We start from the raw sequence: 18,917 nt of genomic DNA, 5'->3' as shown, positions 1-18,917 counted from the left end.
TACTATTACCCAGGAACCCCGAGAGTCTTATATGCAGTTTATCGATAGACTGAAACAAGCTTTGGCACACCAAATAGATAATATGGAGGCACGGGAAATTCTGTTGTTAAAATTAACCGTCGAGAATGCTAATGTGGATTGTAAAAAGTTGTTAAAATCTCTCCTGAATCCGAATCCTACATTGGTTGAAATGGTAGAGGCTTGTAATAGAATTGGTACTGTGGATCATAAATTTGAGGCCATGGCTGCTGCCTTTGCAGCCATGTGCGGTCCGTCACATTTGGGGAATTGCTACGGCTGTGGTAAACCAGGGCATTTAAAAAAGAACTGCCTGTCTATGAATACGGGAGCCAGGCACCAAGCCCCTGCGGTTTGCCCTAGATGCCGAAAAGGGCGTCATTATGCTAATCAATGTCGGTCTGATTTCCAGGGACAACCGATACAGGGAAACCGATCACGGAGCGCGGAGCAGCGACGCGTGCAGACACAAATACCGCAGCCGACGTCTCAACCCCCACGGAGGGAAGCAGCAGTGCCTCAAGTCTCCGTCCAGCAACAGCTGGGAGTGCCGGACTGGACCTGGCAACCGCCCACACAGTAATGTTACTTGATTGTTCAGTTCACTTGCTGTCAACAAATATTTCAGGACCCTTGCCCCCCCAAAACACAAGTGCTGTTGTTAGGAAGATCATCTACCACATTGTCAGGGCTTTTTGTGTTACCTGGGGTTGTTGATTCTGATAGTACTGATGAAATTAAAATTATGGCATGGACCCCGTTTCCTCCCTGCACCGTACCGAAAGGTAGCCTTATAGCGCAATTGATACTAATTCCCACGGGAACGGACTCCCCGGTTCCTAGTCAGCCCCAACAAAGGCAGGGAGGGTTCGGATCTACGGGGAACCCACAAATTTTATGGGTACAGTCTATCTCTCAGAAACAACATATATGTCAATGCACCCTTATTCGTGGGGGACAGCAAGTAGTGCTAAATGGGATTATTGATACCGGGGCTGATGTTACAGTAATATCTTTGGCTGAGTGGCCCCCACAGTGGCCTCTGGCCAATGTTTCCCAAACATTGGCAGGAATCGGCGGAACTGGCAGCAGCCGCCAAAGTGTGGAATTAATCCAAATTCAAGGTCCGGAGGGGCATATAGCCTCCGTTAAGCCTTTTGTGCTGCTTGTTCCCATGATTTTATGGGGGCATGATGTACTGTCCCAGTGGGGAATGTCCATTCGGACCCATTTTTAGGTGGGGCCATGTCCCGATCCAATATCAGGGAGGGTTGTTAAATGATCCCGAGAGCGAGATTAAGACACAAACGAGGTCAAATGCTGTACAACCTTACAACTTTTATTTCCTACAACAACCAACAACTGCGATAGAACAAAGTGAGGAAGGAAGAAAGGGAAAGGCAGACCTAAGAAGCAAGAGAACGGGAGAGAGAGAGATAGCGAGACTAGTTACCACCACCACGAATCCAGCAACGTCCTGCTGAACCGGTTCCGATGCCGATGTTGGAGGGTCAGGTCCTTCTGTTACAGTCTTTCGGATAGTTTCCAAGTCCAGGCTGTCCACACGCGCGCACGCGAGAGGGGAGTACGCAGTTCTTTTATCGTCCCAGTCCCCCATTACTTCTTCGAAAGGTCCACCTCTTTCTTCAGAACTCATTATCCTGTGTGCCGCCCCCAGTTCCTCCATGGGCGCATGCCCAGGTGCTCATGGTGGTTTCTCACCTTGCTTGTAGGCAGGCACAGCTCGGCAGGCACGGATGTGGTGGCTTTCTTCGGGGACGTCTGGTGCGCACTCCCCTACAACAACAGGATGTCGAGGCAGCAGCGATGTCGAGTCAGCAGAAACCAACACAGTCTCTTACATCCACCCCGTGGCTCGACATTGCTGTCCTCGTGGTGGCGTAGAAAGTAAAGGTATAGAGAGAGAAAGAGGGAAAAGCTACATGCTAATTTCCTACAATGATTTAACAGATTTCCATAATACAACAAAACAAGAACCAAGGGTCAAGATAAGATGATTTGGATTCCATGTTACTACAATACCATAACGATCAACTCCTATGAATTTAGCTAACTCTTATGATACTAAAGACTACAATGCTTATCATAACAATTTTAACAATTAAACAACAACATCTACTTAACATCAACTGTTATTCTAATCTTAACTAACTCTACAATATCAAAACACGTTTCAAGGTTACAGAGAGTCAACAAAAAAAACTATGGCCGTTCGCATGAAGTATTAAGAGAACTATTAAGATAACTGCTAACAAAGCAAAGGCTATATAATAAATTGGAATTAATGCGAACACGTAGTCATACTCCGTCATTTTGCCAGCAGTATGCTACAAAATGGTCTCAGTCCTCGCGGCCCACGCGGTCTGTTGGTGTTGGAGTCAGCATGCGCCTTAGATGCATGCGCCGCTTGGGCCTAAACTCTTCTTCCAAAATGGGATCAATACAAAAGTAAACAAACAATAGTTCTACAAAATGATAGTTAACTACTACTCTATTTAAACACATATTAAGATAGTAACAATGATAACAGTACCTACTGAGAAATGTCCCCGTCCGGGCCTACGCTGTCGGAATGGGGAGGGGCAGAAGATGGTGGTCCACACGAACAAGTACAGTTACAAGATGGTTGGTGCGGTCCCTTACAAAACCAACACATACATATAACAAGGGAAAACGCAGCAAAGGTCAACAAAACAACTGCCACAAAGTCCCAAAACCATCCGGGACACCTACAAGACCAAGACATACATATATAGAGGGCTAACAAAACAACTGACGCAAAATTAATTATGAGAAAAGCATGCATTTTGGATAACTACGGAGCCAGAAAATGGTGGTCTGACTAACCTGCGCGTGAAGGAGTGCTCACACAGCTCCACGCCCCAGCCCAGAGCACATGTACCTAAACAATTGATACAGTGGCGCGTTTTGATTTGCGAACGACACGAACCTGCTTCACACCGTCAGGCGAAGCAACAGGCACAAATTGCATATTTGATACGACATGTTGGATTAGTTGAATAAAACAAGGAATAGCACATGGCACAAACATCAAAGCGACAAATGCACACAACGGGTAAAACAGCTTCTGTTTTACCCATGGTGCTCCAGGTAACCAAGACCATGGATCACCATCCCAAACGCTCCATGTTTGGATGGGGACATGGGCTAGTTTCTAACAAAACAGATTCGGTCTCCTTATAGGAGTCATATGGGATAAGGGGAGGTGGGGGAATTGGCTTCCCTTCACCTTCATAGGTAAATCTCCAACATAACATAATTAGAAATAACATCGTGTCTGCTTCTCTTCTTCTGTGGGCACGTCTGTGTCGCTTGCTTCTTCCTGAAAGTGAAACAAGAACAACTTCGCTTCTCGGGTTAGTATCAATCTTATGAATTTTTCCACAGGCATCTTTTGCCTCTCTCAAATGCAGGGGGTCACCCTCCAGTGGGCGTCTGTCCAAACGGAAGCGGCACTGTTCGCAGGAAGACACACAGGTTTTACATTCTTCTCTGGTAACTGGCCACCCTCGGGTGTGTGCTTCACAATAGAGGTCTTTGACTCTTGAATGTTGTCGCTTTACATGTAGCCATTCTAACAGGCGTTCCCAATTTTCCACTATCTGGGAGTTTTGTAGGAGGGCTAGCCGGGCCAGCTCATCCACTTTAGCATTCCATTGGCTCACCGGGGCATCATCTGGTTGGTGAGATGCTACCCAGGCTACTGCAAATTTTCCTTGTCTGGCAATGGTAAGAATATCTTGCCATTTTTCCTTTTGCCATACAGGTATCCTATTGACCTCCCACCCATTTTGTCCCCAGAATGGGAGCCACTCAGTGCAGCCCTTAAACACAGCATAAGAATCAGTATAGATATAGACAGAAGCAGCAGATTGAGCCTCGTGCTGGAAGACGCTCCACACAGCAAATAGTTCTCCTACTTGTGCACTGCCTATCCCTTCAGTGATGATCTGTTCCTCGGTATCTATTCGAAGTGCCACAGCTCGATATTTCCAAAGTTTTCCCTCTCGCTTCAACGGGGCATCCGTGAACCAGACATTTTGCAATTGTCCAGAAAACGGAGGAGCTACTTCTATTACAGGCAAAAGCTCGGAGGTGTCTCTATCTGAGTTCACCTCGTCTTATATATTTAACACTTTTGCAGCTCCTTCTGATACGGAGAAGATTCCACAGTAGTGTTCTATGTGTGCATACCACTTTTGTACAGAGGCTCTCTGGGCCACCCCATGAGGGGGTGGAGTTCCTGCCAAAACTGCTTTGATCACTTTCAATGGACGTCTAAGCACTATAGATTGTTGCCGGATGGTCCGCTCAGCTTCTCTCAGAGCTAAACTAACTACAAATAGACTCTTTTCCCAAGTTGTATACCTTTTTTCGGCATCTTTAAAGCTGCAAGAATAAAACCCAATGGGCCGAACAGGTCCCTCTGGGCCCTTCTGAATGGGACCAAGGGCCTGATAGGCATTCGCTTCAAGCACCAACAACTGTAAAGCTTTGTCATGGACCTGAGTCCATTCCCACTGAGCTCTCTTTCGCAGCAAGTCGTACAGGGGTCTAGCAATAATTGTGAAGTCAGGAATGTGTTTTCTCCAAAACACAAGCAGTTCTAGTGCATGCTGTAAGTCTTTCTTTGACTTTGGCATCTGGGTCTGATCAAGAGAGGAAAGGGTATCTGGTGGGATCATGCCTCCCTTCCACCAGATTCCTAAAAACTTTACCTCACTTGAAGGGGTTTGGATTTTCTCAGGTGGAATTGTCAACATGTCATTCTGGGCTTCTCTAACTTCTTCTACCTGCTTTCCTCCTATGAGCACATCATGTATATATTGGTCCTCTGCTTTTATGGGAACTACAACCCCTTGTTTCTTTAAATCCTCCAGAACTGGCGTAATTCCTTCTCTTGCTCCTAGAGGCACTGGATAGGGTTTAACATTTGTCAGCTTGGAAGGGAGAAGGGTAGATGCCTCTTGCAATGGACGCACCTCCAGGCTGGATGTTTCAGCTAACTGCCTAATCTGAGGGGCACCGAAAGACCATGAGTTTCCCTGGGTGTCACGCCACTGTCTACCCTTCAAAACATCTATACCTAAAAGGTTCATCTGGAAAGATCCTACAGCCACCATGGTATTGACTGGGTTTTCTTCCCCTGGTAACCATAGGGTTGCTGGAGTCATGGGCACAGATTGGGTTTTCCCAAAAGCATTTAAGACAATCAGATTTTTAGATGGGGCCAAAATCCCACATTGTTCTGCCTCAGTCCGCCTTAGCGCAGTAATTTGTGCCCCAGTATCAATTAAAAAGGTCACCGGTCTTTTCTTTGGTCCTACAGCGATAGTAATCAGTGAATCTCCTTTTGTATTGCAGGTGAGTTGCCTAACAAACATTCACCCTCCGTCTCCCCCCTCACCTTCTGGGAGCAGAGGATCTAAGTTTCCCACCAACTTCTCCTCCTTAGTCAACTCATTCTCAGGGTTTATCAAGGGTGGGGCACTAGGAGTTGGTTTGGAGACGGCCTTTTGCCCTGACCAGTTCTGCACAAGCTCTTCCAATCTTTGGGTCGAGAGCCTATCCATCAAGTCCCGGTGAATGCCTTTCTGAAGCCCTAGTTGCCACAGTGCCTGTCGACTTAGGGGCTGCTGTCTTCCAGGGGCTAATAGCCGCCCACTAAGTAGCCGTACAATCTTGTTTTCAGTTCTTTGAGATGGCCCACTAACACGGCCAAATTTTCTCTCAAAATCAATCAATTCCTGAGCTACCTCTCCCCATGTCCACACTTTTATCCCTGGCCGCCGATGGTCGTGGGACATTCTCCCCTCCGGAGTGGACCTAGTCCTTTCTCCATTGAGGGTATTTAGAATTGTCCCTCGCAGTTGGATCCCAATTGGTCTCAGAGAGTCAGGGAGCCCCCGTATTAGGGTGCTCATCCTCTCTGGGTCCACAGGCAGCATCATCGGGGAGCCCTGATGGGGCTTGAGCTCCCGGTCATACATCATCTGGATGCATGCCGCCTTTTGCACACTTTCTACCAGCTGATCCACCGTACCGGTTATGGCAAGGGGATCTCCCCTTTCCATGGGGTTCAGGCCTCCAGCCCAGTACGCAGTCAGTGACCATCGGGCCCGGTGATCGCCAGTTGTTAGAAACACACCTGGACCCCAATATCCTTCTGCTTCTTGCTCTGACAATAAGATTCCATCTCCTCCTGTCAAAGACACTCTCCACACATACTCTGTCTCAGATTCCTTTGCCATCCTTGAAAAATCCTTCCTCAATTTTGCCAATTCAGTTGCTGTGTATGAGGCTTCTTTAATGATAACCTGGGGACGGTCATCGCTACTGTCCTCATACACATACTCTGTTTTAATCACTGGACACACATGGGGAGGGCTCTCTACCGTCTTCTTTGCCCTTTGCAAATCCCCCTGAGGATAGATTTGCTGTGTCCTTTTTTCCACAGGCAGCGTCTCTACCTCCGTCTCTCTCTCTGCCTCTCTCATCATGTACTTCTTCAATTCTCTTGTTAAAACCTTAACAAGGTTCCTTTCCTCCTCCAGAGACTGTTTACTTTCTTGCAACTCTTCCTGCAGACTTCTGATCATATCATCTTGACCAGACTTCTGCTTCCTCTCTTCCATCGCGGCTGCCAGACTCGCTCCCAGCACCGCACCAATTATAGCTTTTCCCTTTCCTTTCTTAACCTTAGCTTCCTTCTGTAAGATTCTTACCTGATCCACCACACTCTGTGGTTGAAACCAGTGGTTTTTCACCCAATCTTGTCCCTGGACTGAGGGGCAAGATCAGTAGTCCACTAAAAGATCATATAGTTTTTCTATTCCTTCAACCTGCGAGGGCACAAAATCGCACACACCAACAGTTTCCCGAGCATCCATTTTCTCTAATGCAAGTCAAGAGGTCGGCGTTCTAAGAGGGTCTCCCTCTCAGAAGGGCACACTATCCAGTCACAGATCAACACCACTAGAAGAGGGCAACGTCTTGAGAGGGTCTCACAATAGTTCCGGATTTCCGCCCTTCTCACTCTCAAGAGCAAAACCTCAAAGCCACACACTAACACAAAACTTCAACAACGAATTGGTACAGCACTCTCATCTCTAGGGATCCCACTTCTGACACCAATTAAAATGTCCCGATCCAATATCGGGGAGGGTTGTTAAATATTCCCGAGAGCGAGATTAAGACACAAACGAGGTCAAATGCTGTACAACCTTATAACTTTTATTTCCTACAACAACCAACAACTGCGATAGAACAAAGTGAGGAAGGAAGAAAGGGAAAGGCAGACCTAAGAAGCAAGAGAACGGGAGAGAGAGAGATAGCGAGACTAGTTACCACCACCACGAATCCAGCAACGTCCTGCTGAACCGGTTCCGATGCCGATGTTGGAGGGTCAGGTCCTTCTGTTACAGTCTTTCGGATAGTTTCCAAGTCCAGGCTGTCCACACGCGCGCACGCGAGAGGGGAGTACGCAGTTCTTTTATCGTCCCAGTCCCCCATTACTTCTTCGAAAGGTCCACCTCTTTCTTCAGAACTCATTATCCTGTGTGCCGCCCCCAGTTCCTCCATGGGCGCATGCCCAGGTGCTCGTGGTGGTTTCTCACCTTGCTTGTAGGCAGGCACAGCTCGGCAGGCACGGATGTGGTGGCTTTCTTTGGGGACGTCTTGTGCGCACTCCCCTACAACAACAGGATGTCGAGGCAGCAGCGATGTCGAGCCAGCAGAAGCCAACACAGTCTCTTACAGGCCATTGAAGTGCGCGACACCCAAAGATTAACCTGGAAAACCAATACCCCTATTTGGGTAGATCAATGGCCCCTACCACTGGAAAAGTTTGCGCCCTCCAAGAATTAGTCACGGAACAGTTAATGAAAGGACACATTGTGCCTTCTACTAGCCCCTGGAATTCACCTATTTTTGTTATTAAGAAAAAAACTGGCAAGTGGCGCTTGCTCCGTGACCTTAGAAAAATTAATGACGCTATGGAAGACATGGGAGCCCTACAACCTGGACTCCCATCCCCCACTACGATTCCTCGAGACTGGCATTTAACTGTTATTGACCTCAAAGACTGTTTTTTTAATATCCCCCTGCATCCAAATGATGCTCCTAAATTTGCTTTTTCAGTTCCAAGCGTCAACATGCAAGCCCCGTTGCAAAGATACCAGTAGGTTGTACTGCCACAAGGAATGAAAAATAGCCCCACGATATGTCAATGATATGTAGCTAAAGTGCTTAGTCCTGTTAGGACCGCAATGTCCAGTGTCTTACTGTACCACTATATGGATGACATCCTGGTAGCTGCACAACATCACGAGGTCATGGAGAAAGCTGTAGCCCTTGTCACGGCTGCCGTTAGTTCGGCAGGCCTCTGTATCGCGCCAGAAAAAATTCAGAAAATACCACCGTGGAAATATTTGGGCTGGCGCATAAGGGCTCAAACTATAGTTCCTTAAGCTTTACAGATACAGACAGATATAAAAAACTTGCATGATATGCAAAAATTGCTGGGAACAATCAATTGGGTCTGATCGCTGTTGGGAATTTCCAATGCAGACTTAGGTCCTCTATTTGAACTGTTAAAAGGAAGCACTGACTTGAGTTCCCCCCGCAGCCTTGGCCCAGAGGCTATTGACTCTTTGCAAAAAATTGCCACAGCAATTGCTCATAGGCAAGTACATCGCTGGGCTCCTGAGTTACCTTTTTATCTAATTATTTTGAACCCTGCTGAACAGCCTCATGCCCTAATGTTTCAATGGGATCCTCAGAAACCAGACCCACTGTTAATTATCGAATGGGTTTTCCTGTCAAACCAACCTACGAAAACTATCCTGACACAACATGTTTTCCTTTTTGATCATTAAAGCTAGGCAATGCTTGCTAACGTTATCAGGAGTAGATTTTGTATATATTTGTTTACCAGTGACAAACATATACTTACAGTGGCTTTATCAGCAATCAGATGCCTTTAGTATGGCATTGGCAGGCTATACGGGTCAACTTACATCTCACCCACCTCCACATAAGCTGTTTAATAGTGATTTTTCCCTGATACCCAAACCAAAAAGGAGTGATTTACCATTACAAGCTCTCACTGTATTTACGGACAGGTCCAGGAAATCACATAAATCAGTCATCTTATGTTGGGATAACCAGCAAAGGCAAAGGGACTCAGACATAGAAACCGTCCCCGGTTCTCCTCAGATAGTAGAATTGACTGCTGTCGTTCGAGCTTTCCGGAGATGGTCTATACCGCTTAATATAATTACTGATTCTGATTATGTTGCAGGAATTGTTGAATGAGCTGAAACATCTGTACTGCGTGATATCTCGCATTCTGACTTATTTGCTTTATTACAAGAGCTCATTTTTCTTTTAGATTTGCGCCCTCATCCCTATTTTATCATGCATGTCAGGGCACATACTTCTTTGCCTGGTTTTATTACAGAAGGGAATCGACGAGCTGATTTGCTGACATTACCAGTACAAATACTGCCAGATCGTATAGCACAGGCAAAACTCAGCTATTCCTTTTTTCACCAGAATGCTGGAGGTCTCAAACAGCAGTTTGGGCTTACCTCCCAACAAGCGTCTAATATTATTGCTGTATGTCCTGACTGTCAAAGACATTCTTTCCTGTCAATAGCAGAAGAAGTCAATCCCAGAGGACTGCAGAGCCTGCAACTGTGGCAAACAGACGTTACGCATTATCCGGAGTTTGGTAAATTGAAATATATCCATTCCTCTATTGACACCTTTTCAAGCGCTTTGTTTGCTTCTTGCCACACAGGGGAGAAATCGCGTGATGTTCAAAAACATTTGATGCGTGCTTTTGCCACCCTGGACATACCCCTCAAATAAAAACGGACAATGGCCCTGCATATGTCTCGGCCGCAACAAAAACTTTTTTTGACTCTTGGGGGGTGACCCACATTACTGGCATCCCTCATTCCCCTACAGGTCAATCCCTGATTGAACGCTCTCACCAATCTTTGAAACGTTTGTTACAACAACAAAAAGGGGGAGTAGGGACTGCAACTCCTGAGGAACGTCTACAGAAAGCTTTGTATGTTTTTAATTTTTTGAATTGCTCTTTATTAGATAGCAACCCTCCAATAGTCCGACATTTTAACACGAATGCTTCACTTGAGACGCGAGTTAAGGCCGCAGTGTTGGTCCGTGATCCAGAAACAGGTAAAGTCATGGGACCGTATCCCCTTATCACATGGGGCAGAGGCTATGCTTGTGTCTCTACAGAGAAAGGCCCCCGATGGATCCTGGCAAAGAGTGTACGACCTTTCTGTGAATCCCTACCACAATCATCCAGTGTTGCTCCGGACCAGTCTTTCGAGCAACAGACTGGTGAATCTCCTGAGGAGGACCAGGACAACAGGGACTGAACGCTGGCAAGGCGTGGTGTCCATACATATACCCCCAATTGTGATGACAATGTGGAGTTTTGGTCTTTTAGCCAACGCTTTGTTACCTCTCTCTTATTACCCGGGGCTGCTGCTGCAAGAGCATTAGCGACTTTAGATAAGCTTGGCTGCTGGCTTGCTAAACAAACGAATGCTACTAGTAATGCGCTATCTGGTCTTTTATTAGATGTAGATAGTGTGCGCCATGCTACCTTGCAAAATAGAGCTGCTATAGATTTTGTGATTTTGGCACAAGGACATGGCTGTGAGGAATTTGAGGGTATGTGTTGTATGAATCTCTCAGACCATTTGGAATCTATTCAAGCTAGCATCCAGCAGCTTAAAGCTGGAGTCTCTAAGCTTCGACAAAGCGACAGTTGGGATTGGTTAGACCAACTTTTTGAAGGATGGGGATTGTCGGGGTGGTTAAGGAGTTTTGTGAAAATAATTGTGTATGCTTTGGCTGTCTTTGTTCTCTTGTTACTTTTTTTGCCGTGTTTGTTACAATGCTTACAAGGATTGATAGCACGCTCCATAAGAAGAGTTCTTATTGTGCAACAGGAAGGGGGAGATGTGGGACAGAATTTGTCTGGTGTCAGTAAAACCCCCAGCACTGCTAAATTGATAGAAGGAGGTGTGCTAGAACTTGTCGACCATAGGCCCTGGGAAAGATAGGATAAGAACTTTGATTATAAGAGACAAAGACTGCTCACTCTATGTTTGTACAGAGGATTGTGAGCTGGTGAGACTTTAAAACAATCACCCTGTAGAAGAGGAACTATTGTTCTTGCTCAAGATAGATTGCTGTAAATAGAAGAAGTAAATGTTTAAAAAATTCCTTTAGCATTAGCCAATCTGTGAATGATTAATGTATCTGTAAATGCTTAACGTAGAATTTGGACCAATCAGCTTAGAACACGCTAGCCTGAACTAGTATAAATGTATGTGAAGAATCATAATAAAATCGACATTTTGCTTGCATCAAGCTGTGTCCCATCTCTCAATCGCGGCAGAAAGCACATATCTCCAGTGCTGTTGTTCGGGTGAATAGGGTGCACGGGGAAGATGAAGACCTGCAACATCTTTCAGACCAGGCACATTCCCTGTGGGAGAAGGAGCCAGATGATTACCATTTTGAAATTAGGCTCGGCCTAGGTCAAGTGGTATAAGATGTTCCGTGTGTGGAAATCTCAGAAGCCCAGTGCTGTTGTGCCAGAGAAGAGGTTGCACGGGGAAGATGAAGACCTGCAACATCTTTCAGGGCTGGCACATTCCCTGTGCGAGAAGGAGCCGGACATTTGCCTTTTCAGAAAGAGGCTCTGCCGAGGACGAGAGTCCTGAAATACTCAGTTTGTTCAAGCACTGATCCCCAGTGCTGTCTTGCCTGTGAATAGGGTGCAGGGGGAAGATGAAGACCTGCAAGATCGTTCAGGGCTGCCTCCTTCCTTGCGGGAAAAGCAGCCAAACGTTTACCATTCCTAAATTAGGCTGGGCCTAAAACAAGTGCTGGGAGATGTTCCGCCTGTGGTAAGCAGAGATGCCCACTGCTGTTGTGCCTGTGAATAGGCTGCACTGGTAAGATGACGACCTGCAACATCTTTCAGAGCTGGCACATTCCCTGTGGGAGAAGGAGCCAGACGTTTGCCTTTTCGGAAAGATGCTCTGCGGAGGATGAGAGCCGTGAGATGTTGAGTCTGTGGAAAGCACAGATCCCCAGGGCTGTTGTGGCAATGAATAGGGTGCTCCGGGAAGATGAAGACCTGCAATATCTTTCAGGGCTGCCACCTTCCTTGCGGGAAAAGCAGCCGGACGTTTACCATTTCGAAATTAGTCTCAGCCTAGAAGAAGTGCTATGATATGTTCTGTCTGTGGAAAGCACTGATCCCCAGTGCGGTTTCTGCGGTGAATAGGGTGCACAGGGAAGATGAAGACCTGCAACATCTTTCACACCTGGCACATTCCCTGTGGGAGAAGGAGCCGGACTTTTGCCGTGTCGGAAAGAGGCTCTGGCAAGGATTAGAGTCCTGAGATGTTCCGTCTGTGGAAAGCACAGATTCCCACTGCTGTTGTGCCGGTGAATAGGGTGCAAAGGGAAGATGAAGGCCTGCAACATCTTTCAGGGTTGCTACCTTCCTTGCCAGAGAAGGAGCCTGAGATATGCTAATTCGAAATGAGCTTCTGTGAGTCCGAGGACCATGAGATGTTCTGTCTGTGGGAAAGTACTGATCCCTTGTGCTGTTGCAATGAATAGGCTGCACGGGGAAGATGAAGACCAGCAATGTCTTTCAGGTCTGGCACTAGCCTTGAAAGAGAAGGAGCCGGATGTTTGTCTTTTTTAAAAAGAGCTACTGCCGAGGACGATGACGATTAGATGTTCTGTCTGTGGAAAAGCACAAATGCCCAATGCTCTTGTGCCTGTGTATAGGCTGCATGGGAAAGATGAAGATCTGGAACATCTTTCAGAGCTGGCATATTCATTGTGGAGAAGGAGCCAGAATTTCGAAAATAGGCTATGTCTGGAATGAGAGACATGAGGTGTTCAGTCCGTGGAAAGCACAGATCCCCAGTACTATTGTGCCGGTGAATAGGCTGCCAAGTCAAGGTGAAGACTAAGTTTTTAAATGTGGCTCTTTTGTTTTCCCTAATTAATAGGGAAACTCACCCTACTCTAATTATTAGGTTTACACTGCCACATCCTCACCAAACTATGCTTTTAGACAGGTTTTGAAACGTTTACGAGTTTATGAAAAAGGACTTCTAAGTTTCTGAAGGCAAAAATCATTAGAAAACCAAGCTAGCATACAGACTCCTTATTCCAAATCGTGAAGTAGTTATTTTGAGCATTTGTGACTGTAGCTAAAACAGATGTCAACAGTCTAAATAAAGGACTTGATCCACTACAGAGCAAAAAAATTCCCTACGTACTATTAATCACTTTATAATTAGAACAGTATCATTTCTTTGGCCTTCAATTCAATATGAAAAAAATGACTCTTACAAAGATACTGAATGAGTATAGCAGGTCCCTTGATGATGTTTAATCCGGAAAGCAGAGCAGACTGCTCTAATCTTTTCTCCGTCAACATCACCTCTTATGCTGGCACATCCCTTACAGACTTTGGGCCTGTGTTAATTCTGTATATGGAAGCCACAGCAGCAAAACATCAATGCACAAGTGCTACCATTTAGCATTGCTGATGTTGTTTAGGACACAGACAACAGCAATTATGCATGACATTTGCTACAGTGGCATCTAAATGGTGGATTTCCAAGTGCCATTTTATCTTGTTTACAGTTTCTGTGTGTGATATGATATATCACAGCAGGAAAAGATCAGTAGTTGCTTCAAAATAAGATTGGGTACCATATCAATGTCATTATCAGGAAATAATTTTCCAGCTTTTTCAACTATATTAATACCAGAATTCTTCAGTGAGGGAACTGAGAGTACTTACATGACTAGTCTTTTTTTTTTAATAACAGAACAATAGCTCCCAATAACAACAGTAAAAGCCAACTACCACAGAGAGAACTTAACTGAACATCTAACTAAAATGAATAGCAGATTCCTTTGGCTTGTATGCAGGAGATATGAGACTTCATAAAATTTAAATTGATAGCACAGTTTTTCTCAATGCCCCACACTCATTACCTGTACATTCATGAATTAACACTCTTCAAACAATAGGAAACTTCAGAGGTGTCAAATCTTCTGGCTAGCTCTTGTCTTCAAATGGGGAGATCTCATCCAGAAATGCAACCCTGATTTTGAAGGAAAGCTCCTTTTCTTTACAACTGTATCTCTGCAATTTGAATCGACTGCAGTCTTTGCTTTGCTATCAGCAGCTGAAAGCAAGTGGTGTTCTTAGGCACATTATGTGCCCAGGAAGAATTTACTTGTGGCCTTGGACATTAGAATCTAGTATTGAGAGAAAATATTGGTCAGAACATTGAAGTAATCACCTTGTAGCCTATTTTTTTAAAAAATCCCTTCTAAGTAGCTAAACAGATTGCAATAGCCTAATAGACAGTGAATAAATAGTAGGCTTGAATAAAAATGTCTATGTAAGTAACAAATCAAATGAGATGGAGAGGCTAGGACACTAGCCTATACAGTTTGTTGTTACTGAACATGTAAATCCCCTTTCCTCTAGTTACTTGGTAGTGTTGGTTTGACCTTTCAAAGATGAACCTGGTGTCATCATGAATTTTTGGATTGCTGAAACATTTTTGTTTTTTTTAATCCCAGTTTGGCCATTCTTTTCCTGTGTGGCCTCAAACAATCAATGCTTTCTGCTTTCACTTCTGTATAAAGCTGGACTGCTATTAATTTTTAATAGAAAATTGTAAAATTCAATGCATTTATCTTTAAAGAGGTCCAAATAAAATTTTGACTACAGCAACTGTTTGTTTTAAATGATAATTTTCATCTCTTCTTCATTTTCATGCCTTGGAGCAAATTCCTGATTTCTTATTGCCAAATCACTTTCAGTTCCAAGACACTTTTCAACCAGTTTTTGCATTCTACCACCAAGTTAAATACGAGCAGGGAAGATGATGCAAAAGTGGTTTGCACTAGAATGCTACAAAGCTAAAATTCAGACTGACAAATCTTCTTTTGCTGTATAGCAATCAGTGCACCTAATTAAACATTTACAGTTGAACCATCACCAAATGTGTCTACTGGAAATTCAAGTCCTTATTTAGCATTTGTCATATTGATATTGTCAGATCTTTTGGTTAGCCATGACTTTGAGCTTAGGATTCCTGATCAGAAGTAGCTTGTCCATAACTGGGCAGCAGCTCCTACGTGAACTCACAGGAGCTAGGAATTATTGTTGTACATTGGGACAAACTGCTGCTGCTGCCCAGCTTTTTATAGTATCTTACCTCTGTGCAAACCACTGGCTCTCCATTCCAGCTGGATTCTTGTTGGTGGAGCAATCAGTCTCATACAGTAGCACAGTATTGATATTCTGGCTCCAAGTATGTCAGTGACATATTTGTTAGGCCACTACAGGTGCTGTGCAGTGAGTTCCCTCAAAGTATGGAACTTCCTTGGAGGTACCAGCTTGCACAGAGACTATGTACTAGCCTGGCTCTGCAGGATGCAGCTTTCCTTAACATCTCTGGACTGGGTCTCTTTACACCTCATTTGATATTCCCCTGTACTCATCAAGTGAGGATTGCTGCTTACAGGACTTGAAAGATTGTATGAAACAATCTTCTCTCTCTTATTTGTCTCACAACTCTCCTATGTTGGATATGCCTTTTACCAGCTCTGTTGTAGTCTGACCAGTTTGTTAGCTTTTGTAAGAGCTAAAATCCCTGCAAGCATTCCTATGAGCATACCCAAACATCACCACATGGTTCCCCCACAGTGGTATTGTACATATACTAACTAGCATGTTGCTACACCTAACAGCATTGAACAATCATCCCTACAGAATGATTGCTTGTGCTTGAACTCAGAGCAACTACAAAACCCACAGACTTACCAGGTCTGAACAAATAATGCATTTATAAGCCATGAAGAAGACAAATTGAGAGCTGCTGAGAAAAAGGTGAAAAACTGTAAATGGGTTGTCTGTGAAAGGACCTCTGAGATGAAATGAAAGAGTGGGAAAATTAGTTCCTAGTCCTAGTGAAAGGGAAGAGGAAAAAAAATTGTGGGGCAGAGCTGGAAGTGAGATTGGCTGGCAAAGAAACTGATTAACCTGTTTCAATTAATCTTGTAGTTTCACATTACAAATTGTGTTATCAGGTCTAAAGTGCCCTAAACAGAAGCACTTGCAGGGCAATGCTTTTGCCAGCAAGCTCTTTGTTCCCTGTCAAATGGTATAATAGGCTCTCATTACATCTCACTGATATAATAAACTTAATAATTTTAAAAAGCACCACAGAAATGGTGAAAAATATAGAAAACTCAATGAAGTTAATAATTCAGTACTTTTAGCAGGTAAAACTTCAATAGTGTGCATCAGATAAAGTGATGGCCCACATCTCTTGAAGTGGCTAAAATGATTTTACTGCAGTCCTTCATCCATTGATTTAATTGTGCTGTGCACTGAATTAAGTGGACACTTTCTCAGAAAAGTGGCAGGTTGTCATTGTATTATAGCACCTATACAGACTTGGCTCAAATTGGTATCAGGGAACCAAACTTAATTCTTTCATTTCAGATAAGCAAGGAAGTATTTTTTTGGAAAAATTCTTTTCAAGTAGATACACATTTTGGTAGAAAGCTATTGTGAGCATACATCAGCTGTTGATGTGTCAGAATAGAGATACAAATGAAAGGTTTCTGTGTTGCCGAGTGGAAAACCTTATTTTACTTAGTGGCTAATGCCACCAGGTGGCTAGTTAGTGTAATTGACTGAAAGCCGTAAAATGCATTTTTCTTTTACCTCTAGGTAAACAAATATTTTCGTATAAATACGTTTCCATGTGTGAATTTTTATGTGTGACACAAAAAAATTAAAAAATAGTGAAAGTAGAAAGGGCTGATTAGTAGAGAGGAATAAAGACCAAAAGAAGCATACATAAAAAGGATATTTCTGGAGGTCAGTGGAATACATTTATCTAGTTTGTAGGTTAAAAGTAAGTCAGCTGGTAAAACAGACAAGTGTGAAACAGTGCCAAAGCTCAAGGGAAAAGAATTAATTATGGAGGAAAATATTTCATGCTACATTGTGACTTTTATCATCATTTACTTTCTTTTAGATGGTCAGGATTATTTCAATGACTCAACATTCCCCTCTCTGGGGAAAAAAAAAGCATATGAAAATTGCTTTGGCAGGAAAAATTCTTCCTATCTAAGATAATATTATTATTTTTTCCCTAGTACATATTTTTCTAAGATGATAACGCTGAAAAGTTTGAAAAATGCTGAAGTCTAGTCTTGTAAGTTTAGGATACACAAGAGGGAGGTAGATAAATAAAGGTGTCAGGACTGTTATCTTCATAGGAAGACCAGTATTCTACATGTATTTGGCCAAATCTAAATGCACTTTTTCAAACATATGTCACTATATCAAAATAGAAACCAGTAGTAACAAAAATTTCTTAGATCCAAGTTATCCATCATCAAAACAATCTAATAGGGATGCAGCCTTTTTGCACATCACTTGATTTGAACTCAAGAAATGTTTTACTGATAATCTTGCCAGTAACATACAGAAACCATTTGCCTAGTGCACACATATATGAAAATTTAGCAAGGGCGGACCTTCTGAAATACCGGAGTTTTGCTGTATTATTAGCTTAGTACCCAAGAGGAAAATTGATTACAAGGAACCACATAATAACACAGGTTCTCTTCAGACCTAGCTTCAATGGTTTATTGTTTTCCTTATTACTTTGGCCTTAAAAAACAGCATAGCTATCAGTGTATGCCTTGGACTGTACAATATTTAATTTCCAAAATTATATGTCTTTTACAGTGTCCTCAGTTCTTAAGCAACAGAAATTCTGCTTTGTATACTCAGCATGAAGTCTCCTTTATGAAATAGCTGTTGCTTTCAAAATTACAAACTTTCACTTATTTCCTTGAGGTCCTGTAACAAACTATGTAAAAAAAAAAAAAAAAAAAAGTCATCAGCTTCTTTTCATGTTAGATGTTATGTTGTTTATTTGTCACGTGACATCGTCATTTTCTGACATAGTTCAATAGTAGATTACATGACTCTCTCTTCAGGCTTGCAGGGAGACTAAAAACCAACCCCCAGCCCTCTATGTCTCTAAATGATCATTTGGTTAAGCTAGAAACTCCTGCTTTGCAATAAATACAGAATTATTATGAACACACTAACAGAACTATAATTGCAGTACACTTTACAAAGAAGCTGCATCTGTGGACTTTTTATAGTTCATATATCCTAATGCATTTTATTTCCTTGACTCTTTCACAGAAATATTTTCATGAACTCTGTAGAACTGTTGATTATTAATTATATTTTTAAGGAGACTAGTATGTTTGCAAAGAGTCCTTCCACACAGATTGATAACTGCCTATGCAGAATGATTATGGCTACTTGCACTCAGTAGTTAGAGTAATTGTTTTTTCCTGGTTCTCTTGGTGTTTTCCTGGTTTTCTTGCTTTATAGCTCTTTGGCAATAACTAACACCTTCTGAAATAAGAGAAGCTATAACATGAGAAGCAAAACAGTATTCCCTCCCTTACCAACTTTAACTTTCACAGATAAATGATTTTTTTTTTCTTAGACTCTGATTACAGTTTCCAACAGGATTGTAGCTTGCATTTCATCCCTCCTTGAGGGTCTTAATGAGGAATTTACTTCCATATATTCTTATATCTATAACAATGTTTCAAAAGTATACACCCTATTCTGTCAATGAGCCAAGACCCTAAAATAGGATCTTAAAAATATTTGGATATTAAATTCACTATAATCTGTGTAAGATATG

At 43.3% G+C, this 18,917-nt stretch overlaps 1 protein-coding gene across 1 annotated transcript; it reads right to left on the bottom strand.

Annotated features, from left to right (window-relative positions):
- Nucleotides 1–4,181: 4,181 nt before the first annotated feature.
- On the bottom strand, nucleotides 4,182–7,641 carry LOC126041587 (uncharacterized). The gene is given in 3 exon segments (XM_049807487.1): nucleotides 4,182–5,075; nucleotides 5,499–6,902; nucleotides 7,408–7,641. Coding segments are annotated over 3 exon segments (2,532 nt in total).
- Nucleotides 7,642–18,917: the final 11,276 nt, after the last annotated feature.

This window comes from Accipiter gentilis, chromosome 8, assembly GCF_929443795.1.
Source record: "Accipiter gentilis chromosome 8, bAccGen1.1, whole genome shotgun sequence".
Lineage (NCBI taxonomy): Eukaryota > Metazoa > Chordata > Aves > Accipitriformes > Accipitridae > Astur > Astur gentilis.
Note: the sequence above shows the minus strand (reverse complement) of the source record. Positions and strands in the feature narration are given on the sequence as shown.